The 23,139-nt window shown below is 49.0% G+C and overlaps 1 protein-coding gene across 3 annotated transcripts in view; it reads right to left on the bottom strand.

The window, feature by feature from the left end:
- DNAJC11 (DnaJ heat shock protein family (Hsp40) member C11) overlaps positions 1–23,139 on the bottom strand; it is a 70,325-nt gene that overhangs the window by 2,268 nt on the left and 44,918 nt on the right. For 2 of the 3 annotated variants that reach the window (NM_001045993.1, XM_059875314.1), the window contains 10 exon segments: positions 193–335; positions 465–522; positions 993–1,062; positions 2,133–2,288; positions 11,725–11,841; positions 12,169–12,254; positions 12,711–12,900; positions 15,906–15,979; positions 16,883–17,005; positions 17,943–18,071. In NM_001045993.1, coding sequence (NP_001039458.1) covers positions 193–335; positions 465–522; positions 993–1,062; positions 2,133–2,288; positions 11,725–11,841; positions 12,169–12,254; positions 12,711–12,900; positions 15,906–15,979; positions 16,883–17,005; positions 17,943–18,071 — 1,146 coding nt within the window. 3 annotated transcript variants of the gene reach the window in all.

Below are 23,139 nucleotides of genomic sequence, written 5' to 3'. Positions count from 1 at the left end.
TTGGCAATGGATGGACAGATGAGTGGCTGGATGGATGGATGACGTCAACTGCTCCAGTGTGGCTGTAACCTGGGTCCTGGGCTGCATCTCGCATAGGGAATGCGGCAGCATGACGGGTTCCGCTGCAGTGACATGGCCCCTTAGAGGGTCCCTCTTCCCCAGGTGCCCCTCCCATCTACCTCGAGCGCCCACCTTGGAGGCCTCGGTGAGGATGAGCTTGGAGTCCTTCACCAGACACTGCAGGGGCACGGTCACATCGATCACCTTCACCTTCTCGCTCTTCTTGCTCTTGTCATTGACAAATTTTCCATACCAGGCGTTGACAATGATGAGCCCTGAGGACAGGGCTGGTCAGGGCAGGGCAGCCTTGGCAGGCAACCCCCGTGCAGCCTGGCTGCAGGAGCCATGTGCTCCTGCGGAAACCCAGCACCCACCCTGTCCTCAGAGAGGCCAGGCCTGCTCACCCATTCTGGACTCTTCGGCCTCAATTATTCTTCGGACAGATTCCTGCATCAACCGAACCTGCAGAGGACAAGGACACTACTATCAGGGCCTCCGGAGGCTCCCTCAGAGCCAGGGCCACATGCCTGGTGCCTGTCGGTCCTGCTTGTCCATTTCTCTGGACGTGGCTGCTACTGCAGTCTTGGAAAAACAATTCACTCACAGGGAAGAAAAAGGACAACACCCACCACTTTTAAAAAACCTGGTAATGTCTTTGCAGGGTAACAGGGTTGACTCTTCAGGGCACAGACAGACACGCCCAGCACTGCATCCCACAGGCAGTAACGTAAAGACTAGATGACCAGGGAGGCTGTCGGGGAAGAAAAGCCCAAGACCCAAGGCTCCTGAGACCACTCTGCAGGGTGTGAAGCATGTCCCCCACAGGTTTAAGAAACGTGGACGAGAAAGGATGGGAGCATGGTGCGGCCTGGTCCACGCTCAGATCCTCACAGGGCAGAGGCCTGGAAGGGAGCCGGTGACGCAGCACTTACGGCAGCTTCTGCCTCTTGTTTCTTCTGCAGGATGTCGGTGGCTGTGCTTTCCCTTTGCTTCTCCAGTTCCCTGAGGCGAGGAAAACACAAGCCATGTGTGAGGAACATGGGTTACCAGCACGGGAGGCCACAGTGCCCCAGGCTGGACCTGCACCCTGCCAACAGCCTGTAAATCTTACTGCGTTCCCAGTTCTAGAACTTTAAACACTATTTCCAAGGCAAGTTCAAGCAAATCTGTTTGTCCCAGGCCTGTGCAGCTGTCCTGTGGTCCCCAGATGGCTCTCCCCAACCTCAGTGGGAGGAGGACTCCTCGCAGCAGTAATCTCAGGAAAGCGGGAGAGGGTGAGACTCTCAGGAGATGCCCCCAATCAGGCATTACCACAGGACACCCTTGGCAGGGACAAGGCACGCTTCATGCGATAAAATACAGCAGAGCACGGGGACCTGGGCAGCACACACGTGTCCTACCAGCCTTGCCCAGCACACCCTCTGCTCCAAGCCTTCAGTCTGCTGGGGAATTAGGATCCCGAACTCAAATGAATCAGAGGCTGGAGGGGCCCCCCAAGAGCCTTCCTTGGGCTCCTTGCTCCCTGACTAAGTTCAGTGATCTATTAAATGAGATCATTGTAAAGTAATGAAGTTAAACCTCCTCTTGGGTTTAATGCTGGGCTAATGGATTATCTCTAAGAAACGGCAAAATAAATTACATCTAGATGACTTCCAAGACTGTAGTTAACATGGGCCTTGTTTGTAGGAACTCAGAGCCCGATCTCTTTGAATTCAGTGCCAGGCAAAGAAATGGTTAGAATGAGAAAAAGGAAGACTTCTCATTTCTGTGGTCATGGCTTATAGTCCCAACAGTTTGGTAAACTAACTCTAATTCTTTCTGAAAGTAGGAATGTGGACAGACAGAAGTTAACCCAAGTGTTGCCAACAGCAGTACCGCTACTACTGATAACAACTAGCTAATACTCACTGAGGTCTTGACGTGCCCAGACTCCGCAGTGAGCACTGTACACCTATCAGCTTAGGGGGTTTCCCTCACGCCCTGTGGGGCGGCTGCTACCCTCTCCACGTCACAGACGGGGGAGCTGGGCACAGGGCAGTTCGGCCCCGTCCCCAGCAGTGCTGAGAACTCACTTCTCCTTCTGAGCCCTGAGGTAGGGTCTGATGACCAGGCGGTGCAGAGCGAAGTACAGCACGAGCGGCCCCGCGGTGGCATAGAACACGGCGCTGGGCAGCAGCTGGTCTGTCAGGTGGATGGGGAAGAAGTAGGTCTGACTGGCCCTATTTAACCTGAGAACAGAACAGAGCCGAGTGCCCATGTGAGTCAGGTTCCCAGGGAACGGGGGCTCGGCGAGGGTGTCCCAGCCCAGGAAGAACCTCTTGACCCACAGGACCTGGGGAGGTGGAACCCAGTCTGCACGCCTCACGGTCCACTCCCCTGAGCAGGCCCCTAGGTCTGGCAGAAGAAAGGGCTCGATACCTGCTGACCGCAAGCAGCAGACTCACACCCAAGCAGAGCACACATGGCCCGGGAGGCAGGGGAGGCCACGCCTCCAGATGGCCTGTCAAGCCTCAGTGACGGCCGGGTGGCTCCCACAGGTCCAGTTAGCCCACAGACATCAACTGCGAACTCTCGACCAATGTGACCCACACCCTCGGGGACCAGACAACAACAGAGGGCAGAAGCGCCAACTGGCACTGGTGAGCTGCTGGACTTTTTAAAAAAACAGCCTTTAGCCTGAAGGCAGTTCTCACTCTATACCACAATGGATGATTACAACTGCAAAGGAATCTGTAGTCCTATTGAAGAATTAAAGTTCAGAGTCTGGGGCAACCACTGTGTCTGGGAAGAGGGGGGCCCCCCAAAGGGAAGTCACAGGTGGGGAGCCCCAAGGTCTCAGTGTGCCAGAGATCCCCAAAGGATGCATGGTGCTGTGTTTTGACTGTGGCTACATGGGTAAGTCCAAGTTTGCAGCCAGACTTCACCCAAGTTCTAAAAGGAAACAAAAATTAACACTTACTACAATACCAACTATGCTACATCAGATCAGATCAGATCAGATCAGTCGCTTAGTCATGTCCGACTCTTTGCGACCCCATGAATCGCAGCACGCCAGGCCTCCCTGTCCATCACCAACTCCTGGAGTTCACTGAGACTCATGTCCATCGAGTCAGTGATGCAATCCAGCCATCTCATCCTCTGTCGTCCCCTTCTCCTCCTGCCCCCAATCCCTCCCAGCATCAGAGTCTTTTCCAATGAGTCAACTCTTTGCATGAGGTGGCCAAAGTACTGGAGTTTCAGCTTTAGCATCAGTCCTTCCAAAGAAATCCCAGGGCTGATCTCCTTCAGAATGGACTGGTTGGATCTCCTTGCAGTCCAAGGGACTCTCAAGAGTCTTCTCCAACACCACAGTTCAAAAGCATCAATTCTTCGGCGCTCAGCCTTCTTCACAGTCCAACTTTCACATCCATACATGACCACAGGAAAAACCATAGCCTTGACTAGACGAACCTTTGTTGGCAAAGTAATGTCTCTGCTTTTGAATATGCTATCTAGGTTGGTCATAACTTTCTTTCCAAGGAGTAAGCGTCTTTTAATTTCATAGCTGCAGTCACCATCTGTAGTGATTTTGGAGCCCAGAAAAATAGTCTGACACTGTTTCCACTGTTTCCCCATCTATTTCCCATGAAGTGATGGGACCTTTGCTACATACCCAGATACAATGAGAAAAAGATAATAAAGAGCTACCTCAGATGCTACAGCCAGCAGATAAGGATTTTAAAGCAACTGTTTAAACTCTGCTCAAAGACATAACATATTAATTGATGGTTTAACATCAGATTGGAGATGAGAGAAGAGTAAGAGAATTTAGTAGAAATGATCCAACGTGAAGAACAAAGAGAAAAAGGATTGAAGACAAATGCGCAGAGCCTCAGAAACCAGAGGTTTAGCACAGAAGTAATTAGGGCCCCAGAGAGGAGAGGATGATTAAAACTGCAAGGAAATATGCACTCCTACTGGACTGAAGAATCAGAGCTCAGAGTCTGGGGCAACATTGCAGCTGGGAAGAAGTATATTAAATATTTAACATTTAATGAATTAATGTCCTAAAATTTGCAAATTTAATAATTCTACATAAATAAATACATCAATTTATAGAAGCAAGAAGTTTAGCAAACCCCAAGCAGCAGACATAGAACAAAATCGCGTGTAGCTACACTCAAGTGCTGAGAAACAAGAGTAAAAAAAGTTGAGTAACCAGGGGGGAAATAAACAAAAGAGACAGCAGAGTATAAAGGCTCAAAAGACCAATGACTTGTCAGGAACAGAGGAGTCAGAAGAGAGCAGAACACCATGACGGCACTGAGAGAAAACTCCATTAACCCTGAAGTCTATACCCAGTGACAAGACCCTTCAGTAACAAAAGCAACTCCAGAGATGATGAAGAATGCTCAACACTAAAAGGAGAACTCCAAAAACCCAATAATGAAACAGACAAAAGATATGGATAGAGACTTCACTTAAAAAAAACAAACAAAAAGGATGTCAAATCAGCACTTGAAAAGCCAGTCAACATCTCAGACAGGAGGTAAATGAGAACCAAGAGGACCAAAACGGGACACACCTACATCATCTGCTAAACAGGTGAAATTAAAAAAAAAAGGCCCTCCCCAGGGCTGGGAAGGATGTGGAACAACTGCAACTCTCAGAGCTGCTGGTGGGAAAGGAAGATGAGACGCTGCTTTGGAAAATGGCTTGGGACTCTTATGAAGTTAAACACAGCCTCCCACATGACTCAGATCACCAGGGTACTTACCCATGAGAAATGAGACCACTTGTGTTCACACAAAACTTGAATATGAATGTTTGTACTGGCTTAATTTGTAACTTCCTGAAGCTGGAAGCAAGTGAAGTATTTACACAACAGATAAACCGTGGCACATCTACGCCATGCAGCACCCAACAGCAATAAGGAGGACCACACTGCTGATGCCTGCAACAGTGTGGATTATCTCAAATGCATGATGCTCCTGAAAGAAGCAAAGGCCTTCACCTTGGATGACTCCCAATTATGTGGCATCCTGGAAAAGGCAAAGATATAGGGAGCAAAGGCACACCAGGGCTGCTGAGGCCTGGGAGACCACACAGGGGCCTGTGGGCCTTTGAGGAACGATGGAGACGTCCTCTACATCTATCTGTGATGGCGTTTACATGTAAAACACAAGATCAAACACAGCGGGTAAATCCTGAGAGGTCTCGTCACAAGGGAAAACCATTTTTTTTCTATTTCTTTAATTTTGTATCTACATGAGATGGTGGATATTCACTAAATGTGCTGTGATGTATGTAAGTCAAATCATTATGCCGTATACCTTAAACTTATAAAGCACTGTTTGGTCAATTATATCTCAATAAAACTGGAAGTGAGAGTTGGACTCTAAAGAAAGCTGAGCACCGAAGAATTGATGCTCTTGAACTGTGGTGTTGGAGAAGACTCTTGAGAGTCCCTTGGACTGCAAGGAGATCCAATCAGTCCATTTTAAAGGAGATCAGCCCTGGGTGTTCATTGGAAGGACTGATGTTGAAGTGGAAACTCTGCTACTTTGGCCACCTGATGCAAAGAGCTGACTCATTTGAAAAGACCCTGATGTTGGGAAAGATTGAGGGCAGAAGGAGAAGGGGACGACAAAGGATGAGATGGTTGGATGGCATCACCGACTCGATGGACATGGGTTTGGGTGGACTCTGGGAGTTGGTGATGGCAGGGAGGCCTGGTGTGCTGCAGTTCATGGGGTCACAAACAGTCAGACACGACTGAGCGACTGAACTGAACTGAAAACTGGAAGGGAGGAAAAAAAGGGATGAACCAGAAAATTGGAGAAGCCCTGTATTTATGAAAGAAATTGAATTCACTATCAAAAACCTTCCTATAAATGAAAACTCAGGCTTGGTTGATTTTACTGCTAAACTCTATGAAACTAGGGGAAAAAAAAACAACCAAGACCATTCTCATACAAATTCTTTCATAAAACAGAGGACGGCATAATTCCTAACTCTTGTTATCAGGCTGGCATAACGTGGTCCAAAACCTGATAAATACATAATAAAAAGACAATTATAACTGGCATCCCTTAAAAACAAAGATTCAAAAATTCTTAGTAAGACATAAGCAAATCAAGCAATATATATAAAGTATCACATGTCATGATCCACTGGAATTTGCCTCAGGAAATATAAGGTTGGTTTAACATTCAAAGATTAGTGTGATTTGTCAAATAAATACAATATAAGTTAGCAAAGAGCAGCTGCTATTGCTGGACTGAAGTGCCTTTCAGTTATATTTACCAATATAACTCAGACAATGCAGCCTATGGACAAAGAAGCAGGCTGGCATCCTTGGGACAGGAATTCAGTTCAGACTGTGTAACGTGACTTCTGCCGGGGAGGAGCATTTACAACAGAGAACGGTGCCTCATTGGAGGTCCCGATGTGGGAGGTAGGGGAGGAGAAGGGACTGGAATGCAGAAATCTGCCGGCTCTGTGTTCTTTATTAAATCCCGGGCATCTTCACATTTCAGGTTAGAGAAGTGCCTGACACCAACTGTGGCTATGGGGACCTGCAGACCACAGCTCCATAGCCGAGCTGTGGTCTGCTTTTTCTCACTCATGCGCTCACAGAGTCCCTCTTCAGTGCTAGGCTGTGTCCTTGGTGGCAGGAGCACAGAGAACAGAGAAAATGGACTGAGTTACGGCACTCTGAATGACGGGTGGCGAGGGATGGTGGCTTGTCAGATGGAGAAGGTACAACGGAGAATAAGAAATGGGCAAAGGGGAAATGGACAGCTCAGGGCAAGGTGAGGGCCACCAGTTTTAACAGGGTGACGAGAGATGGTTTTGGCAATCAGATGACACTTGAGCAGAGACCTGAGGGAACTGAAGGAATCAGCCATGTGGCTCCCTGGGGACTGGGGAGCAGCAGGCGCCAGCCAAGCCTAGAAGCAAGAGTGGGCTTGGTGTGCTCCCGGAGCAGCCTGGAGGCCAGAGTGAATAGGATCGGGTGGGGGGCAGAGAAGAGACTGAGGGGCTAGATCCTGTGGGCTCTGAGGGGGCCGATTTGCCCCGAATTGAGGGAGTCCCTGAGGGCCTTAAGCACAAAGCCAAGAGGACCCCATGCCCGAAGGGTGGTGGCCAAGAGGAGTTACCCCACGTCCGAGGTCAGGGGCAGTGGCCGAGAGTACCAGACTGCGGCGGCGCAGGAACTGCCGAGAGGAGCTATCCCCGCGTCCGAGGTCAGGGGTCGGCCGAGAGGAGCTACCCCACGCCCCCACGCCCGAGGCCAGGGGCGGCAGCCGGGAGGAGCAACCCCACGTACAAGGAGCCATGGCTGCGCGGGCGCAGGAGGGCCTAGAGGAGCTATCCCACGTTGAAGGTCAGGAAGGGCAGCAGTGAGGAGATACCCCTCGTCCAAGGTAAGGAGCAATGGCTGCACTTTGCTGGAGCAGCCGTGAAGAGATACCCTACACCCACGGTAAGAAAAACCCAAGTAAGACGGTAGGTGTTGTAAGAGGGCATCAGAGGGCAAACACACTGAAACCATACTCACAGAAAACTAGTCAATCTAATCACACTAGGACCACAGCCTTGTCTAACTCAATGAAACTAAGCCATGCCCGTGGGGCAACCCAAGATGGGCAGGTCATGGTGGAGAGATCTGACAGAAATGTGGTCCACTGGAGAAGGGAATGGCAAACCACTTCAGTATTCTTGCCTTGAGAACACCATGAACAGTATGAAAAGGCAAAATGATAGGATACTGAAAGAGAAACTCCCCAGGTCAGTAGGTGCCCAATATGCTACTGGAAATCAGTGGAGAAATAACTCCAGAAAGAATGAAGGGATGGAGCCAAAGCAAAAACAATATCTAGCTGTGGATGTGACTGGTGATAGAAGCAAGGTCCTATGCTGTAAAGAGCAATATTGCATAGGAACCTGGAATGTCAGGTCCATGAATCAAGGCAAATTGGAAGTGGTCAAACAAGAGACGGCAAGAGTGAATGTCGACATTGTATGAATCAGTGAACTGAAATGGACTGGAATGGGTGAATTTAACTCAGATGACCATTATATCTACTACTGCGGGCAGGAATCCCTCAGAAGAAACGGAGTGGCCATCATGGTCAACAAAAGAGTCCGAAATGCACTACTTGGATGCAATCTCAAAAACAACGGAATGATCTCTGTTTGTTTCCAAGGCAAACCATTCAATATCACAGTAATCCAAGTCTATGCCCCAACCAGTAACGCTGAAGAAGCTGAAGTTGAACGGTTCTATGAAGACCTACAAGACCTTTTAGAACTAACACCCAAAAAAGACGTCCTTTTCATTACAGGGGACTGGAATGCGAAAGTAGGAAGTCAAGAAACACCTGGAGTAACAGGTAAATTTGGCCTTGGAATACGGAATGAAGCAGGGCAAAGACTAATAGAGTTTTGCCAAGAAAATGCACTGCTCATAACAAACACCCTCTTCCAACAACACAAGAGAAGACTCTACACATGGGCATCACCAGATGGTCAACACCGAAATCAGATTGATTATATTCTTTGCAGCCAAAGATGGAGAAGCTCTATACAGTCAGCAAAAACAAGACCAGGAGCTGACTGTGGCTCAGACCATGAACTCCTTATTGCCAAATTCAGACTTAAATTGAAGAAAGTAGGGAAAACCACTAGACCATTCAGGTATGACCTAAATCAAATCCCTTATGATTATACAGTGGAAGTGAGAAATAGATTTAAGGGCCTAGATCTGATAGATAGAGTGCCTGATGAACTATGGAATGAGGTTCGTGACATTGTACAGGAGACAGGGATCAAGACCATCCCCATGGAAAAGAAATGCAAAAAAGCAAAATGGCTGTCTGGGGAGGCCTTACAAATAGTTGTGAAAAGAAGACAAGCGAAAAGCAAAGGAGAAAAGGAAAGATATAAACATCTGAATGCAGAGTTCCAAAGAATAGCAAGAAGAGATAAGAAAGCCTTCTTCAGCGATCAATGCAAAGAAATAGAGGAAAACAACAGAATGGGAAAGACTAGAGATCTCTTCAAGAAAATCAGAGATATCAAAGGAACATTTCATGCAAAGATGGGCTCGATAAAGAACAGAAATGGTATGGACCTAACAGAAGCAGAAGATATTAAGAAGAGATGGCAAGAATACACAGAAGAACTGTACAAAAAAGATCTTCATGACCCAGATAATCACAATGGTGTGATCACTGACCTAGAGCCAGACATCCTGGAATGTGAAGTCAAGTGGGCCTTAGAAAGCATCACTACGAACAAAGCTAGTGGAGGTGATGGCATTCCAGCTGAGCTATTCCAAATCCTGAAAGATGATGCTCTGAAAGTGCTGCACTCAATATGCCAGCAAATGTGGAAAACTCAGCAGTGGCCACAGGACTGGAAATGGTCAGTTTTCATTCCAATCCCAAAGAAAGGCAATGCCAAAGAATGCTCAAACTACCACACAATTGCACTCCTCTCACACGCTAGTAAAGTAATGCTCAAAATTCTCCAAGCCAGGCTTCAGCAATATGTGAACCATGAACTTCCTGATGTTCAAGCTTGTTTTAGAAAAGGCAGAGGAACCAGAGATCAAATTGCCAACATCCGCTGGATCATGGAAAAAGCAAGAGAGTTCCAGAAAAACATCTATTTCTGCTTTATTGACTATGCCAAAGCCTTTGACTGCGTGGATCACAATAGACTGTGGGAAATTCTGAGAGATGGGAATATCAGACCACCTGATCTGCCTCTTGAGAAATCTGTATGCAGGTCAGGAAGCAACAGTTAGAACTGGACATGGAACAACAGACTGGTTCCAAATAGGAAAAGGAGTACGTCAAGGCTGTATATAGTCATCCTGTTTATTTAACTTATATGCAGAGTACATCATGAGAAACGCTGGACTGGAAGAAACACAAGCTGGAATCAAGATTGCCGGGAGAAATATCAATCACCTCAGGTATGCAGATGACACCACCCTTATGGCAGAAAGTGAAGAGGAACTAAAAAGCCTCTTGATGAAGGTGAAAGAGGAGAGTGAAAAAGTTGGCTTAAAGCTCAACATTCAGAAAACAAAGATCATGGCATCCGGTCCCATCACTTCATGGGAAATAGATGGGGAAACAGTGGAAACAGTGTCAGACTATTTTTCTGGGCTCCAAAATCACTGCAGATGATGACTGCAGCCATGAAATTAAAAGACGCTTACTCCTTGGAAGCAAAGTTATAACCAACCTAGATGGCATATTCAAAAGCAGAGACATTACTTTGCCACCAAAGGTTCGTCTAGTCAAGGCTATGGTTTTTCCTGTGGTCATGTATGGATGTGAAAGTTGGACTGTGAAGAAGGCTGAGCGCTGAAGAATTGATGCTTTTGAACTGTGGTGTTGGAGAAGACTCTTGAGAGTCCCTTGGACTGCAAGGAGATCCAACCAGTCCATTCTGAAGGAGATCAGCCCTGGGATTTCTTTGGAAGGACTGATGCTAAAGCTGAAACTCCAGTACTTTGGCCACCTCATGCAAAGAGTTGACTCATTGGAAAAGACTGATGCTGGGAGGGATTGGGGGCAGGAGGAGAAGGGGACGACAGAGGATGAAATGGGTGGATGGCATCACTGACTCGATGGACGTGAGTCTCAGTGAACGCCGGGAGTTGGTGATGGACAGGGAGGCCTGGCGTGCTGCGATCCATGGGATCACAAAGAATTGGACACGACTGAGCGACTGATCTGATCTTATCTATAAGACACTGGCTTAGATTTTAAAAGACTATGGAGAGCAGCATCCCGAGGGAGAAGACTGGTCAGGAGGACACGAGCAGTAATTCAGACCGGAGATGGTGGCCGCAGACATTCTGAGAAATGGTCAGATGAGGATGTGCTTTCTGAGGAGAGAGGATGCTAAGCTGGGAGACTGGGAAAGGGTGACTGGGAGATTCGCTGGGAGACTGGCTCCCGGCTTTCTGGCCAGAACTGGTGGAAAAACGGAGCTTGAGGTGCCGAGAGGGGGCGGACTCCAGGCCCAGCAGGCTGTGAAGGGCACATATGACCGAGGGCGGGGGAGCATGGGAGTGGAGGTGTGACATTTGTGACGCTGTGAGGTCCCCCAGGAGAGGTGTGGGGAGGGATGAGGGATGCACAGGCTGGAGCTGGAACCCTTAGCGCTGTGTGAGCATCACGGAGCCCAACAGTGGTGAAGCCAGGAGGCTGGAGCAGACCACTGTGGGGTGAGTCTCAGCAGCCAAGGGTCTGACAGTGAGGCCTCCATTTAGAGGCAACCAGCTGGGCCACCGAGGTGGGAGGATCTGGCGCAGAGAGCCCAACGCCGCCTGCCCTGCGGACCATGAGGTACATGCCACACTGTGAGCTGTGTGGCGTGTGGGTTAGCGGATGTGCGGGGCCACCCCAGGGCCTTTCAGGAGAGGGGCGGCAAGTAGGGGCAGGTGGGCACAGGAAGTTCTCTGAAGCAGAGACTTGGTCTTACTGACCGAATGTCGGGCTTCTGGACTCTACAATTGCTGACACACCCCAGACAGAAGCGAGCGCATCTCTAATGGAATTCTAAGCAAAGGCTCTTTTTTTCTTAATGCAGGTGAAGCTCAGATGAGTTACCAAGTGTGAGACAACCCTTGGCCAGAAGGACCCGAGTCCAACCTACTTGATTTTGAGGGAAACGCCCTGTGGGACTCCAATGCTGACAGCCGCCCCGAGGACACTGTGCCTGGAGATCTTCCTCTCTGCTCCGTACTCCACCACCGTCCCGAAGAAGCCAGCCCTGCAAGGAGCGGACCAGTGAGCCAGCCAGGCCCCCTGCTCCTGCTCCCCCAACAACCCTAACACCACTGGCAGCCGTCACCCAGGACGGAGGCCAGGCTCCCATCCCCAACTCCCTCGCCCTCCCACCACCCACGGGGAGGACTTTCAGGACGGACACCCCTGGTCAATGACCGGAGAGGAATCCGACATTAGACGCCGAGCTCCTCAGGGTGGGATGGCAGGGTAGCAAGTCCCACGGCCTCACAAGGGAGATGTGCATTAACCCTAGCAGGTGCCCGATGGCACAGACCGGGTGGACTCCCACGTTGGCCTGGCCAGCACTCACTTCAGGGACCCCTTCACTCGGGTCTGGTCGTCATCCTGGAATTTGTGCTGATAGCTGATGAGTGCGAAGGAGTGAGGGATTCCAAGCTGGGGAGGTGGAGGGAGAAAAGGCAGCTGAGACCGAGCTGAGGGGGTCGCCCCACCCGGCGGCCAAGCACTGTCGGGGGCAGGGGGCTTGTCCCACAGGGTGTGTAAAAATCCACCTGGAGCTGATCTTTATAAACTGGGAGATTTCACTTAAAAACCCAGTCTTCTGACTTCTCAGGAAAAATAAAAACTCCTGCACCCGAGCAAGCGTTCTCACAGGGCAGCAGCTGCCTCGAGCTCCTGCCCAGCCACCACGGCACCCCGACCCCGATCCTGTGGCCTTCGGCAGAAAAGACCTCTCACTTTATGAGGGGTGGAACACAGCTCCCCTGGAGCCTGAGCACAACCCTGTTTCAGCTCCTGAGGGTGGATGGATAGAACCTGCCTTTGGCCCTGCAGGCAGTGGACTTGGGGGTGGGGGGCAAGGGACTGGAGGATCCCCCGAGCTGTCCTCACCTGCAGGGCCACGGTGAAGTGGCTGGTCTTGGTGTCCCGGACGATGCTGGTGTTCATGGCTGACTGGACGCCCCAGCGCCACTGCAGGTAGCCCACCGTATTCTTGTCCAGGTTCCGGGCCAGGACAGTGGTGAGGCCCGGCCGGATGCCGCGGGACGAAAACTGCAGGGCACAGTGTGTCGTCACAAAGCTGGGGGGATACACAGAGAAAGTCCCTAGATGATATCGGGCTTGTTGCCAGACTTGGCTGCGTCCTCTCCGCCAGTCCCCACCCTGCTCACCATCACTCCCGTGGTTTCCCAGGTGGCTCCCCACAAGGGGGCAGGAGGGTAATCTGGGGACTGTTCACTTATCCCCCTACCCCATCCTATTCCAACTGCAGCCACAACCACAGAGGCACCCGTGTATCTGCGTTCCTAAACCAGGAGGTCAAATCCTGCTGCAAGTTAGAACCACCTGCAGGCTCCCACCCCAGGTGTGCTGACTTATTGACTTGGCATGGAAAAGCTGGCCAAGCGGTGCTAACGTGAGGCCATGTCTAAGTGCCCCTCACCCAGAGCCCGGCCCAGACCAATGGAGTCATTTTTCTGGGGCGCAATGGGCAGGCATCAGCGTAGTTTTCAAAGCTGCAGTGTGAGGCTGATGTGCACCCACAGCCACACAGTACGACTGAAGCTGCTTGAAAAGCTAGGAAACTGTCCCTCTGCAAGGCCTGTGAAGTTCCGTTTCCAAGGGAGTCAGCCCCACCTTCTGGCTAAATAAGGGTATTTCATTTCAGTAACAAAGGGATTCACAGAACTTTACTAAAGATGAGCAAACAGCTGGTCTCCAGTGAGCAGCCCTCACTAGATGGATGCCTGTTTAGTTTTTCTCCTTCCTAAGCTCTTCCCCGCTGGCTCAGACAGTCGAGTCTGCCTGCAATGCAGGAGACATGGGTTCGATCTCTGAGTCAGAAAGATCCCCTGGAGAAGGAAATAGCAACCTACTCTAGTATTCTTGCCTGGAGAATCGCATGGATGGAGAAGCCTGGCAGGTTATAGTCTATGGGGTTGCAAAGAGTTGGACACAACTGAGTGACTAAGACTTTCACTTTCCTTTGGGTGTCTGTGTCTCGCTTTTGCCACTAAAATAATAATACAAGTGGTAACTGATGACATTTGCTCCTGTGCACGCAAAACTCTTCTCAAGACCAGATGAATGAGGAACCAACCCCTTGCTCTCCACAGGGCCCCCAACCCAAGCCTGCCCTCATTTATCTGACACTCCAGCCACACCAGACAGAGACCCCATTATTCCGCTCTGGCCACAGTGGGATCCAGAGTCAGGGGGAAAGCAGACAGAGGACAGATAAAAGTCACCCTGAGATGTCACGAAGCAACATTTAAAAAAATCAAAACATAAAGAATGAGATCTCTGCTTAATCAAAGTAATATGATTTCGTGTTCTTATGGAGTGTGTCCTAGAGAGAGACGAACTCTGGGGAGAGAGCAGTAAGGCAGGCACTGCCCAGGGAGACTGAGAACATCCCACAGGCTGCCTGCCAGGCCCTGGGCTGATTCCACACCCACCAACAGTCACCAGTTTGGACTTGCAAATAATTTGACCCTGAGACTCAGGCACCCATGAGATGAGATAAGAGTATTAATTAGCTAGTATTCTTTCTATAAATCTTCATGATCCCAAGTCTGATAAACCAGGCACCATGATGAAATTCAATTCCAGACCTGCAAAAGCGGCAGCATGGGTGGTGACAATCCTAAGCAGACAAGGCTAGGACAACGGTGATGTGGATACATACAACCCACCGGAAGTTCTGGTTAAAAGCCTAAAGCCCTGTGTCCATCCCAGACCCAGTGGGTCTGAGTCCCAGAGGAGAGGCCAGAGAAACCATGGGGGGGTCCCCGTGCCACGGCATCCGGTTCACCCCACGCCCTCTGCCTGGAAGTCCCGCTCATCTCTGCAAGGGGCTCTGCTCATCTCCATCAGCTTCCAGCTCCATCTGTCAAGAAGCCACGCCCTCTCTCACGACACCACTCACTCTGTGTGTCACACGGCTCTGCACACTTGCCTTTACCAGGAACTGAAGGCAGGCTCGTAGATGAACATCTGACTGGGGATGAAATACTGTTTTTTCTTTTTTTAAAAAGATGCTACAATCCCTGGGTTGGGAAGATCCCCTGGAGGAGGGCATGGTAACCCACTCCAGTATTCTTGCCTGGGGAATCCCATGGACAGAAGAGCCTGGTGGGCTACAGTCCATAGGGCTGCAAAGAGTGGGACACGACTGAAGCAATTTAGCACACTCTCTAGTTGTGGTATGTGGGCTTCTCTTGTCATGGAGCACAGGCTCTACAGCATGGACTTCAGTAGCTGTGGCCTGTGAGCTCAGTTGCTCCGTGGCATGTGGGATCTTCTTGGATCAGGGATTGAACCCGTCCCCTGCACTGGTGGTCAGATTCCCAAACTCTGGGCCACCAGGGAAGCCCTGCTTTTCTTTTCAGACATGTGCTCCTTTCCAGGACTCCTTCAGCTGCGTTTCAATCGCCAGATGAACGAGCTGTTTATCCTCCACCCAGTTCTTCTACCTGAGCTCACACAGGTACCCCTAATGGGGAATAAGGACACATGTGTCCTATAAGGGACAGTCCTAGGGGTGCAACATCACTGCAAAAGCAAAGATGAAGCTGGGGTGGGGGCAGTTTAATATTCCGGCCTAACACAAAGCTACCAGAGAGACAGGTTGACAGGCCGCCTCACTCACTGCCTCACTGCTTGGTAAAGCCCCATTCCAGACCCGAAACTGTTCTCTGCAACAAAGAAATGACCCACTAGTGCATAAAGACTCAGACCAGGACCCACTTCCCTGTGAGCATGCATTCCCTCCAGGGCCTCACATCATGGTCCTCACAGCCCACGTGACCAGCAGGGGCCTTTCCCCACAGAGCAGGAACCTGAGGACCATGGAGGGCCTGATCCCTGGCTGGGACAAGGGCAGGCCCCTCCCACCCCACTGCCCAATCCAGTGCTCTCTGCACCAAGCACACTGCCTGGACCCCGTGCCAGCGTGGCAGGGTCTGCCCGCAGTGACCGTGCAGGTCAGAGATGGTAACTCCAGATGACCTGACAAGAAAAATACACAGGCTCTGGTCTAAATACACAAAGACCACCAAAGGGCATTTATTTCGATATACTTACCATCTTGGTGTGAGATTACGGAACAGCTTCAGGCCAAATAAAGGCCCCTGCAGATCCCCAGCTCCAAATTCTAACTGTTCAAAAAAGAAAAAAAGAATTAATGGTGTTTTACCTCACAGCAGTAACCAAGGTGTCAGTAAGCACTTCTGGTTCTAATTTCTTCATTTAATTCAAAGCCACCAGCCCTTGCCAGGCCTCTAAAAGTAGGGGCAGGAAGATTCTTAGTATCTCATTCTAACCTTTGACAAAGGGAGATGACTCTGTGCACAGACCCAAAGAAGCCATGTTTCAGTGAGGTGAGTCTCCTCAAGGAGCCCCTCCCCAGACAGCGCTGCGGGCCGCTGGTCCCTGTTGCCCTAGCTGGAGCCATCGCACACCGCCTTCTGCCGGCGGGATTGGCCCTGCCCACGCAGTGCTGGCTACTGTGCAGGTCCATCTGCTCTGCCTCACCGTCTGCAGGTCTCACAGGTGACTGGAGATGGCTTTCAGGGGTTTGACGTGAAACCCACCAGCAGCTCTGCTCTCACAGCCATGAAGTCCAGCCGATCCTGGCTGCCTCATTACTAGTCTGGGTGACTTTCAAGGCAACTCCTCTATATTAATTTGATGCGGCTCAACTTGCTTGGCAGAACTGGCTGTTTAACGACTGCTGAGCAGCGAACCAGCGCACTAAGACAGAGGTGACCCGCCTTCTGAATTGTGCAGGAGACGGGAAGGGCCTGCAGGCTTGTTTAAGGAATAGAGATGCTGAGTTTCCAGATTTCTGGAAGCTCCAGGGGAATCCTGTTGCTCTGTCCTGACTGTGAGCTGATGGCAGGCTCAGCGCGCCCCTCAGATGTGAGACACAGGTTTCTAGTGGGGACCATCAGTTGATACAAGTTTGACAGCTGCACTCTGTTATACCTGATGTGGCCACTGAGGTCATTCTGAGGGTGGGCTCGGCGGCTGACAACCCGATCTCCCGCTGGCGTGCTTACCTCTCCCCAGCCCTTCGCAGAAGTGACTCGTCTGAGCGCAAAGTTAATGGAACCCCCTCCATTCCCATTCTGGGTTGAGAGGCTTCCAGAGAGGATGGCTGTGTCTGAAGCTGTCAGGGGTGCCTAGGAAATGATATCAGCCAGTAATATAGTAATCGAAGTAACTGGAAGTGCTGAGGACAGCAGTCTGCCCAATGCGCCCTGAGTGTGAGGCCAGAAGCACAGCTGTGTCTGCAGCTCGAGTGGGCAGGATGTGGGCCTGCCGCACCCCTCTCCCACTGTGCCATTGAATGGCACCTGGCCACCATGGTCAGGTTTTGCAAAAGCTTGAACGTGCAAATTCCAAAAAACTAGGACCAATGTAGGGCTAGATGCTGGTTTCCAGCGTCCCCTCAGCATCAGGCTCCATGGTGACATCACCCATGGGGATGTCCAGGACTCCCCAGTCCTGCCTGTGGCAGCACTGACTGACTGGAAGCCCCAGGAGGGGGAAAGTTTCCCTGAGTTGGGACTTCACATTCCAGGCTGATGCACTTGAGCAGAAGTGGATAAGCTGAAGGGGCAGAGACCTGCCGTAACCGTCAGCAGATGGCCCAATGCTGCCATGTCCCAACGTCGGCCAGACAGATGACACTTCAGTGACCCCAGGGCTCAGCACACAGGAGCATGTGCCTTCAAATTAAGACCCATTCCTGGAATTTCCCAGAGATCTGGTTTTGCTCCTAAAATCATCATGACTTTGGCTCCCACTTCTCCTAGACCATAAGCATGGTGGTGGCCCTCCACCACCTGCTGGAGAGCCCCGGGACCCTGAAGCTAAGTGTCACCCTACCCCCTAACCCTGCACTCATGGTGCTAACATGTGGGTCAGGAAAGCAGGATAAACAAGGTTGTGACTGGAGCTATTCTTTTTTCAAGTGGCTAACTGCACCCTTTCATGAACACAGATGAGAAAACCCTGAGCAGACTGTCATTCCAGCTGTGTGCGGTGCTGCACCTCATTAACCCAAGCACCCCCCCCCGAGCCCCCCTGCACTGGGGGACGTGTCTGTGGCTTTACCTCAATGGACTGTGATATGTGCATCTTGTTAATTTCAATCTGTGGAAAGCCACTTCCGGACACATCCTCGTACTCCTCCTCATAGCGATCAAAAAGGTCAGTGGCGTCGATGCCAACACTGATGGTCCCCTGCGGCAGAAAAACAAGCCGTCAGCATCAGGCCTGGGATTTGTGGGAAGAAACACAATACTACACACGCCAGAAGCCGCGGGATTCGTTGGGCACGTACGACTCCACTGGCCCACAGAACATGAATGTCACAGCTCACACCAAGCAGCGGCCGAGCACCAACGTCTTCTAGAGTCAGAAAACCAGGCGTGAAGTGGGCGAGTGACTTACCGAGGACAAATGGTGGGAAATGAAATGAAACTGCCCTGCTCATGGTTTGCTACTGCTTACCTATGGATTTAACCCACAAATGCAGAAAACAACCAGAAACTAGCTACATGGGAGAAACACTCTTAATATTCAATTCCAAACACTGATATGTCACAAAGTACCTTAAATTTCTTTAAAACATAAAAAAATACCTTCAAAGACAGAAGTGCAAACCAAATTATATACAAATGGGAGATTTAGAAATTGTTCTGCCTCAAGTTATGAGAAACAGAACCCCCTATTCTCTCAGGAAACAAGCCAAAATTTTGCTGACTGATAAAAATGCTCTTTACTCAGGAAATCAGTATTTACTATTTTCTTTTACTGTCATAAGACTTTTCAAATTAGATACTTAAAAAAAAAAAGTACTTTATGTGGCTCTGTCAGGTCTTAGCTGTGGCACAAAGCATCTTTGTTGCAGTGTGCAGGCTCTCTAGTCGTGGTGTTTAGGCTTACTTGCCCTATAGCATGTGGGTCTTAGTTCCCCGACCAGAGCTCGAACCCATGTCCCCGGCACTGCAGGGTGGATTCTTAACTACTGGACCACCAGGGAAGTCCCTCAAATGGGCGGCTACCTTAGTCCAACATATAAAGACATGACTCCACACACATTTTCATTAAATTCTCTGCAGTGCATGAACAAAACTTTATTGAGGTTTAATTTACATATAATATAAACTACTCCTGTTTGAAGTGTGCAATTTCATGAGTTTTGACAGGTGTGTACGCTTGTGAAACCACCTCCAAAATCACTATACAGAACACTTCTACCACCCCAAAAGAAGCTTAGGAGAATGTGTTTTTCTCCTGGGGAAGGGGACTTGTGAACGAAAATGTGTGAGGGAAACGCAGGAGGAGACAGTGAGTATCCATCTGCCTGTGAGGAGTGCAGTGGGAGGGAGGTGGCAGAGGAGGGGCTGGAGGCTGCCAGGCCTGGGTGGTCATGGGAGACGTCACAGGTGGGATTTATCTGGGATAACACAGTTTAACCCCGATGTTTTGGTTGGCTCAGCAATCACCCTAGATGTTTTTTAAAAAGTGATATCATCACCAACAGTATTTTCATCACCATCACTATACAGTCCATGGAATTCTCCAGGCCAGAATACTGGAGTGGGTAGCCTCTCCCTTCTCCAGGGGATCTTCCCAATCCAGAGATTGAACCCAGGTCTCTTGCACTGCAGGTGGATTCTTTACCAGCTGAGCTACCAGGGAAGCCCATTTTCATCACCAACAGGAATCAAACCTGTGTCCCCTACACTGGTTGGCAGATTCTTATCCACTGTGTCACCAGGGAAGTCCCTATAAACTGTTTTCTCAACACTGACCATCCACAGTGCTAATTCCAGCCATATGAAAATTAAAAGCCTCAGATCTGCCTTAGAAACACCAGCATCTTCAATAGTGAGTGTTCTTTAAAGAGTACGGCCAAAAGTGAGGCTGCCAGCAGCAGGGGTATTTACATACAGCTGTGGAAAAATGACTTTACATTTAGATCAAAAGGTAGTTCCTCTATGTTAATTTCACTCTCTTTTCCATGCTAAGGTTCATAAGGCACACATGAAAGATACAGCAATAGCTGTTTGTAAGTTGGTATCAGCAGAAGCTCACAACTGCTAATGCGCCAGTTTTACATCAGTGTCAACCAGACGTTTCAAACGAGAAATGACTGATTCTCTGAAGGTGAAACACCTGCTTACTGTAATCCTGTAAGCTCAAAAAGTTCCACACTGAATGTAAAATGGTGTGCTTTTGTGGTGATACTCAAATACCAATTTTGGTGAAGGTACAGCCTCCTGGTAAAAGTGCTTTAATTAAATCAAGAAACCCATGGAGCAGAAATAGTCTTAGAATTATAGTGTACACAATGCACAATTTTGTTAAAATGAGCTGTGATATTCTGCCTACGGAAAATAAAGCTAAAGTTGTCAAAATACACAAACACTTTTGTGTATTCAGAGTAACAAGATCATTTCTTGTGAAGCCTATTCTGAATAGAAGAACTGCAGCATGTGTTAAATCTGTGTATTAGGAAAGTGTGAACCTTTGTAGAACTGCTTTTAAAAACCCTTAAATCATGCAACTTTAAAATATTTAAGAAACTGCAATCATTGAAAACTGTGTAACTAAGAATACTGTGAAATTGATCTCTTGAGGAAGGAAAAACTAAACAAATAAAATAAGAGCTCTGTTTATTGCATTTTGAAATTACAGAATGGCATTTTGGAATATCTCAATTTTGGGTAGGAATTGTCTGGTGGAGCTGTCATTTTCCATTAAATTTATATTCTTTCCTGGAATGGGATGAAATTAACAAGGTTTGTCTACAGTTTTATGGCATCTCAACTTGAAGCATTCAAAAAATCATAAACAATTTATTTCAGAAATTTTGTCAAAGAAAAAAAAGTATTCTGAATGGAGGCAAAAAGACAATACCTGTGAACAATATTTACATGTTCTGAAACAAAGAAATTTAAAATTGAGAGTATTTTCGCAATTAAAAATACTATGGTTTACAGACCACAGTAACAAATTATGGTGAGGATGCAGAGAAAAGGGAACCCTACCACACTGTTGGTGGGAATGTAAACCAGTACAGCCACTGTGGAAAGGTTCCTTAAAAAACTGAAACAGAGCTACCATATGGTCCAGCAATCCCATTCCTGGGTATAGAGCCAAAGAAAATGAAAACACTGATTTGAAAGATGTAAAAGGAGATCAGCCCTGGGTGTTCTTTGCAAGGAATGATGCTAAAGCTGAAACTCCAGTACTTTGGCCACCTCATGTGAAGAGCTGACTCACTGGAAAAGACTCTGATGCTGGGAGGGATTGGGGACAGGAGGAAAAGGGGACGACAGAGGATGAGATGGCTGGATTGCATCACTGACTCGACGGACGTGAGTCTGAGTGAACTCCGGGAGCTGGTGATGGACAGGGAGGCCTGGCGTGCTGTGATGCATGGGGTCGCAAAGAGTCGGACACGACTGAGCAACTGAACTGAACTGAACTGATGTACCCCTAAGTTATATCACAGCAGCATTATTTACAAAAGACAAGGAAGCAACCTAAAGTGTCCACTGACAGAGGAACAGATGGAGAGGATGTGGTATATACATACAATGGAATACTACTCAGTTGTAAAAAAAGGACAAAGGCTTGTCACTTGCAGTATGTATGAACCTAGAGGGTATTATTTTTGAATATAAATGGAGCACAATCTATAAAGATTTTGAGTCATTATGTTGTACACTTGAAACTAAAATAATACTGTAAATCGATTATACAAAGATGCTAAGTGAAATAAGTAAAAGAAAATATTACAGTATACAGAGAAGAATCAAATATGCCAGAAATGTCAAAATCTACTAAATAAATATGCTCCTTGTATGAACATGGTCAGCAATGTTATGAAGGGGAAAAAAAAAAAAAGACACTGAGAAGACATTCTTCAGAAAAACAGCAGTGACACAGTGCGGCCTTGAGAATCCCGCGTGCGGGAGCCCCAGGCTTCAGAGTCCCTCCTTGACCTCCATGGACCCAGGACTTGCCTTTGTCCAAGAGGATGCTGTGGACGGGATGGCGCAGACTTCAAGGCCAGGTCGCAAAGGACCCTGCAGCTTCATCTGGGGATATGCTTTTGAGGGGCAGTTAGCTACCCTGTAACAATGCAAGTACCCTGCAACTGCTGGGCTGCTGGGATGGGAGGAAGCCCGACCTAGAGCAGGGAGAGGCTGTATGTGAGAAACGGCAGGCCACCATCAGCCACCCCAGCTGTAGTTATGAGGGGCACCCGTGTGCCTGTTTTTCAACAGGACACAGCTGCCATCAGCTGTGAGCACACTCCAAGCAAGCACCATCGGGCTGAGTCTCATTAACCCACGGGTGTGTGAGAGGAGATCAAATCATTCTCACAAGCCACTGAGTTCTGGAGTGGTTTGTCATGCAGTAATATGTAACCAGAACACAAAATACCAGAGAGAGAACTTATTAAAGTATATGAGTGTGTGCCAAGAATAATGAGTCTGCTTCTGCTACTTTCTTGTAAACATCCCTTTCACTCTCAAAAATGTCCTAGTCTGGATGATGAATGGCACAGTTGCCCCGCCTACAGGTCACTGTGAGGACGCTGGCTGACCATGAAGGACGTGAGCCATCAGAGCGCAGAGCAGAGCCACCTGGCCTGACCCGCCGGCTCCTCTGGCTCTGTGCTGGGGCCAGGAGGAAAGCAGGATCATGAACCACTGATTCACAAGCCACTGATTTACATATGTGGGTTTCGTCACTGGCCAACTCATTCAACTCTTGAGTTTTCAGTTTGTTCTCTCATTCTAAGTGAAAGTGGAAAGTGTTAGTCGTTCAGTCGTGTCCAACTCTTTGCAACCCCATAGACTGTAGCCTCTCAGGTTCCTCTGTCCATGGGATTCTCTGGGCAAGAACACTGCAGTGGGTAGCCATTCCCTTCTCCAGGGGATCTTCCTGACCCAGGGATCTAACCTGGGTCTCCCACATTACCAGCAGATTTTTCTTCTTTTACCATCTGAGCCACCAGGGAAGCCTCTCTTTCTTTCTAAAAGTTATTTACTTGGCTGCACCAGGTCTTAGTTGTGGCACACAAACCCTTAGCTCCAGCACGTGGGATCTTAGTTCCCTGACCAGGTATCAAACCTGGGCGCCTTGCATTGGGAACTTGGGAGTCTTAAGCACTGGACTACCAGGGCAGTCCCTCACTTGGTTCTTTAAAGAAAGGCAGTCAGGGACTTCCTGGGGGTCCACTGATTAAGACTCTGTACTCCCAATGCAGGGGGCATGGGTTTAATCC

The sequence above is a fragment of the Bos taurus genome, chromosome 16, assembly GCF_002263795.3.
Source record: "Bos taurus isolate L1 Dominette 01449 registration number 42190680 breed Hereford chromosome 16, ARS-UCD2.0, whole genome shotgun sequence".
NCBI classification, from domain to species: domain Eukaryota; kingdom Metazoa; phylum Chordata; class Mammalia; order Artiodactyla; family Bovidae; genus Bos; species Bos taurus.
Note: the sequence above shows the minus strand (reverse complement) of the source record. Positions and strands in the feature narration are given on the sequence as shown.